The 6,000-nt window shown below is 55.2% G+C and overlaps 1 protein-coding gene across 1 annotated transcript; it reads left to right on the top strand.

Moving 5' to 3' along the window:
- Positions 1–913: 913 nt before the first annotated feature.
- On the top strand, positions 914–1,931 carry LOC119331166. The gene has a single exon (XM_037604341.1). It carries the CDS (start codon positions 934–936, stop codon positions 1,687–1,689), a length of 756 nt encoding a protein of 251 aa, XP_037460238.1. The 5' UTR covers positions 914–933; the 3' UTR covers positions 1,690–1,931.
- Positions 1,932–6,000: the final 4,069 nt, after the last annotated feature.

Raw genomic sequence — 6,000 nt, forward strand, 5'->3', positions numbered from 1 at the left:
CGGTACTTGATCGGTTGGATCACGAAGACGTTCGACTACATCAACCGCATTTCTTAATGCTTCCGCTATCGGTCTACAAGGGTACGTAGACACACTCTCCCCTCTCGTTGCTATGCATCTCCTAGATAGATCTTGCGTGATCGTAGATTTTTTTTTAAATACTGCGTTCTCCAACACAATCATGAAATGTCATACCAACAATTCTACGTATATCCGCAAAATCCTCATAGAAGCATCTCTAACACCAAAACTTGCAGCCCCTTTTGGACCCGTATAGGCGCTCCAAAAACACTTGTTAGATCAGCCTGCACGTGTCGCACCATCCTAAAGAGGGCATTTCGGCACGAAACCCTCTCGATTAAGGTCCCACCCATCCACATGGTTCATAATCACTCGTCTATCATTCGTGTTCCACGATGACAATCTGACATGGATTTCAGTTTCAGCAATTAATACAATGCCAAGCTGTATACACGATTGACGCTTATCGATTCATAAAACTCCCATCAATGTATCTCTTACATTAAAACCGGCACCCCTTTTTCGCGTTCGGCCAAGCGCCGAAAGCACGCTTACTAGATCACCATCCACGTGTGGCGTCGTCCGGCAAACTATGTATCCTTGCATATGTATTTTTTGCACCCCTCACCAAGGAGCAAATAGGCAATGAAGCCAATGAACAAAGCTGTACACAGTCATGGAGATGGAAACTGCAATGCTTATCATAAAACCCTCCTTTTTCATTTCAGCAAAAAGAAATAAATAGAAGGAAAAACATTCTGGCCTTACACTGTCCGCTTCTCCTCCCACCTTTATAAATGGCCAACGCCCGCACTAGGCCCCCACCATCTCCCCTTCCCCACCTCCGCCTCTCTCCCCCAAAACGCCAAAAACCCAAACCCCACTCGGCGAAGAAGAAAAAGAAGCGGCGGAATGCAGGAGGCGGGGATGTCTGCGCTGTGGAACACCGTGCACGGGTGGTTCACCCCATGGGTGCTGTTCCTCGTGCTACACCTCATCGTAGCCACCATATTCGTCACCTCCAGGGCCACGTCCTCGGCGGGGAGCGGAGAAGACGCTCCGGCCGGGGCTGTCGGCGAGAGGAGGAGCCTGTCCCTCGTGGATTCAATGGCAATCGACCGGCCCCACTTCACCGCTCCCGCCCCTGAGGCCCCGGTGACCGGAGTACTGGATCTGGGACAGCCCGACGAGCAACCGCCGCCGCTCCAGATGGAGCCGGAGGATCAGGGTGAGCACGACGCGTTTACAAAAGAGGGTGAGCACGACGAGCACACGCACATGGAGAGGAGCATGTCGGAGGCGGCGGTCGAGGCCGAACTGCCGCGGCTGCCGACGCGGCTGCGCAAGTCTGCGAGCGACAAGCCGGCGTTCGCGCACTTCGTGGCCGAGTCGGACACGAAGGAGGTGGAGGCGCGCAGGCAGGCGACGAGGAGGGACGCGGAGCGCCGCCGTCCCCTGGTGGCGGAACCGGAGGAGCCGGCGTCGGAGGTGGAGATCGAGGAGGCCGGCGGCGAGGTGGACGCGCGCGCTGACGAATTCATCAACAAGTTCCACCACCAGCTGAAGATGCAGCACATGGACTCATTCATGCGCTCCCAGAAGAGGCTCCACCGCCGCCGGGCAACTGTGGCGCCAGAGGCGTCTTCCGCGGCCGCAGGTGCTCCGTGATGCTGCACAGGGCTTCCGTGCTAGCCTAGTGGATGGATGGATAGCTCAGTAGTCCTAATAATAAATCAAACAAAACCTGGCTCGGAATCTTTGTCAAGAAATAGCAATGGCGGCGAGCCAGCTCTCAAGGGTTAAAATAAAATAACGGATGTGGTGTGCATTCTGTATCTCTCCAGGCTTTCGGACCCGTGTCCTTTGGCCGTGTGATGCGCTGTGGAATCTGATTTGCGATGTTTCTTTCTTCTGCACCTGTCTGTCACCGTTCGGCTATTTAGTTTAGACAGACAACGAGCACATTCCTCTCGTGCGGGTTTGTATGTAAGTTTGGCTTCTGCCCAGGTTCAAATTGTTGATGACGTCCACATCCGTATAGGCGGCCAATTGTCCGTTGACTGCCGGGGTTGGATATGCTGCAGCAGACAATCGGCTCTGTATGCACAGTGCGAAAAGCATACGCAGAGCATGGTTATAAGGGTAGAACTGTATATGTTAGGAAATTAGGCAGTTTTTTTAACTGTAATTTAAATTAGCATCACTATAGATTACTGGCAAATCACATCCAACAGATTAGGAACACGTAGCACATATGCAGATGGCTCAAAGACACATGTCAAGCGAGAAAGGTTCAGGACATACTAGGGCATCAGACACTGACGCAACAACATCTTCGGCAAGGATGGTGAAACAAGATGGTCGTCCCGGGTAGAGAAAGTAGTCAAAGCAAAGAGACCGTCGTCTAGAATGTAGTCGAACTTGAGGGGACAATCGCATTGAAACACTCCCCAAGAACCTTTTCGCTCCTCGTTTGGTGCTGGTTCTCACGGGACGCGGCTTCAGAGGTCTGCACACCCGAATGGCTGTGCATGTAGTCGCCGGAATGTGGTCACCGGGGAAACAACTCAACACAACAGATGTGTGTGTTTTGTTGCACTAGCAAGTTTTCCCGGGTGGACCACTTCTGCCCCCCCCCCCCTCCCCCCAAAGTTTTGCCACTTCTTGCCGAATTTCGGCCTAGATGGGCTATGCACCTTAACTAGCAAGGGTTGTAACCTACTATGGACCCTCCAGAATATTCTGAAAGATTTCATAATCTTTTGGACCCTTCCGAAAGTTTCATAACCTTCCCAAAATTTTTGGGACCATTCAAGACACTCCACGGCATCACAGGAACACTTCGGGAGTCGATTGTCTCATTCTCCATTATCTCCTAGTTCTATTATCACAAGAACACTAGCCATTAAGCGTGTGACCCTACACGTTCGATAATATTCGAACATGTCTGAAACAACTTCCGGTCAATAATTATTAACGGGATCCGTACACCCATAATAATTATCACATACTAACAAAGATCTTTATCGAGTGAACATTCTATTATTGTAGACAAATCCCTTTAATTTGTGATATTACCCAAAAAGGCGAGACTTTTCGGTATCCCTATGATCAATACCTAGTTATTCTCGTTACCGGTTCGCACTATTTTCCTTGTTACTGTATTCTGGTGTCCCCATAACTAACACCTTAGCCACTATGCTTGGTCAAGCAATGATGGATATCGTAATATCGAGTGGGGCCAAAGTGTATCTCGCAATCATCGGAGGAGGAAAACCCGGTCTTGACATATCGAACACCATGATGACCCATAAGTATAGGGGATCAATAGTAGTCCTTTAGATAAGCAAAAGTGTCGAACCCAACGAGGAGCATAAGGAAATGACAAGCAGTTTTCAGCAAGGTAATTTTTGCAAGCACTGAAATTGTCGGTAACAGGTAGTTTGATAGTGTCGGCGTTCTGGGAACGGGGGTCCCCAGACTTGCCTGCCTACGGCCCACGGCGTGGCTCTGCGAGCGTGCCCGTACAGCCCATCTTCACCAGCAAGGACTCAAGACCCTCGCGAGGGGCCAAGACTCGCGAGGGGGACGACACAAGACCTCCTCAGGAGCGGCCTCACCAGGCTGGCTCGCGAGGGGTGGAGAGTTCAAGGCCAGGAAAACCTTGCGATGTTCTAGTGACGTGAGCCATGACGACCAAGGCTAGGCGGGCGCCAGGCGGGCGCCAGCGCGCACAGTGTCCTTGTTTCCTCTTCGGTGCTAAGGAAGCAGGCGCAGGCGCGGAGTACCGAGGCGTCAAGCAAAGGTTTCAATATCAGTGCAACAAGACCAAGACTAGAAGGATGGCAAGACGGGGGTCACCGTGGAGCCCAGGACAGCGTCACCATCAGAGCCTTTTGCAGGCGAAGACTGCTTTTGTCAGGATAACCTATACTAGCTGTCCCCTTTCAAATTGGCCGTTGTTGGCTCCCTTCCCGCTCAATATTTGGGGAGAGGACCAGGGCCTCTATAAATAGGACTAGCCACCAGCATAGCTAGGGAGAGGTCAGATCGAGAGAGACCAGGACAACCACAAGTTCACCAAGCACAAGAACACCTCTCCTGAGGAGGATGTTCTTCCCCTTGTACTATTTATCCTCAGCCCAAGAGGCAATCCACCACACCACACTGGAGTAGGGTATTACACCACAACGGTGGCCCGAACCAGTATAAATCTTGTGTCCTTTGTGTTGTGAGTTCGTCGAGTTAGTTCGTAAGATCTTGGCTAAGCTAGGACATGGATCGGTAGGGTGGAGTTCTTCGCGCGTACCCCAGTGTTGGAACCTTGAGGGTTTTGTCGGAACCCGTGATCCGACATTTGGCGCGCCAGGTAGGGGTGCGCCAGAGCTTCTCTCCCGCCAGTCGATTCACCGACGCTCTGCAGTTCCGATGTCCAGCGACTGAAGGACCAACGCCGATCGTTGGGCAGCCTGGCCAGCCCGGGCGGCGCCGCCTGCCCAGGAAGACCTCAACCCCACGCTCCAGGCGGCACGAGCGCCGCCTGACACTACGGGGCGCGGGCAGCGCGGCCAGGCATCGTCCAGCCTCCACGCATGAGAGGTGTGGGCTGCTGCAAGGTCCGCAAGCCACACCGCAGAAACGGCGCCGCACACCCGTAGGGAGCAGCTAAACATGCGAGCTGCACTCACGGTGGCACGGGAGCTGCTACGATGCCGACTGACGGAGAGCGGCCGGGATGCACTGCTGGAGCGCGTCACCGAGCTACTGGACGCCGCAGCTTCAGGAGCGCCGCCCTTCTGTTCTCTGCTCACGCCACGAGCTGCAGCCGGGTCGCATGGAGGGCCACGCCGCGCCCGCGTGCCTACAGGCGCACCACGAGCCTTCGTCGACACCGGCGTGACCAACGGGGCTGCACGCCCGCTCGCGCCTGCGCCACCTCTGCTGGGTGCTGGCACGAGCGCTGCCACCTACGGTCCGGGCGGGATGCAGCCCTACCATCCTCAAGGCGGCACACTGGGTCGGGCGACATGGAGCGTGGGGCACTACGGCGAGGTCTTTGAGGCTGCGGCCTTGGAGGCATACGTGCCCCGCATGGTGGACCAGGAGTACGTGCTGGAAGGCGACCATGGCTCGCTCCTTGAGGCGGGCTGGGAGGAGGAGGTGCTAGAAGCTGGCGCCTTTCAAGACCCCTCCGGGAGACTCTCCAACCGCGCCGATGACAACTGCTACAGGGTACCACTAATTTCTCAGGAGCAGGCTTACGCTAACCATGGTACGCAGGGGGATCAAGTCGCAGCAGCAGAAGGCGGTCCCGGCTCGTCGGCCTCCCTCCCGCCAGGGGGGGGGGGGCACGCTGGGGGCTGCGGGAAGGAAGCCGGGATGAAGCCCCTCCTCAGCACCGCACGGAACAAGGCGTCCCCTGGAGGTAAGCCCTCTGGCAGGGAGGTGCTCCAGATCCTATCCCCGGCAGAGGACCTGTGGTCGCCGAGGGCGCCGCTGGCATCCCCTCTGCCCTCGTTGGTGCCGTCCTTGTCTCCGGTCGACCCGGCGGTGGTAGGGGGCGGCGCAAGGCGGGGCCCTCGTCTGGCGATATGAAGTAAGGCTCACACCTGTGAAGATCGCCGCCCGTGACACTCTCACGTAATAACGAGTGGGGCTATACATGCCCCGGAGTCTCAGGAGTGCCGCCCTCGGGCCTCGGGGGCTCCCTCCCACGTCCTAGTGGCAGCACTTAGCACCGCGCTGGTGAGAAGACTTGAAGACAAGAAGACTAGACTAGGTGCCAGACGTGTCCATTTGCTTTGGGTCCCTTTTTTGTAGCCTTGCCTTCTGGATTTGGATTTGAGTAGAAGTTGAATTTTCATTGATGCGCGCGGGGGTTGCCGTTTCTTGTTCGAGCAATTTCTTGTTGTTTGGTTCTTGCCTTATCTCGGAGTTTGTACCTGCTGCTTACCCCACGTGGGCCCCTCTCGAGCGGGG

This window comes from Triticum dicoccoides, chromosome 7A, assembly GCF_002162155.2.
Source record: "Triticum dicoccoides isolate Atlit2015 ecotype Zavitan chromosome 7A, WEW_v2.0, whole genome shotgun sequence".
Lineage (NCBI taxonomy): Eukaryota > Viridiplantae > Streptophyta > Magnoliopsida > Poales > Poaceae > Triticum > Triticum dicoccoides.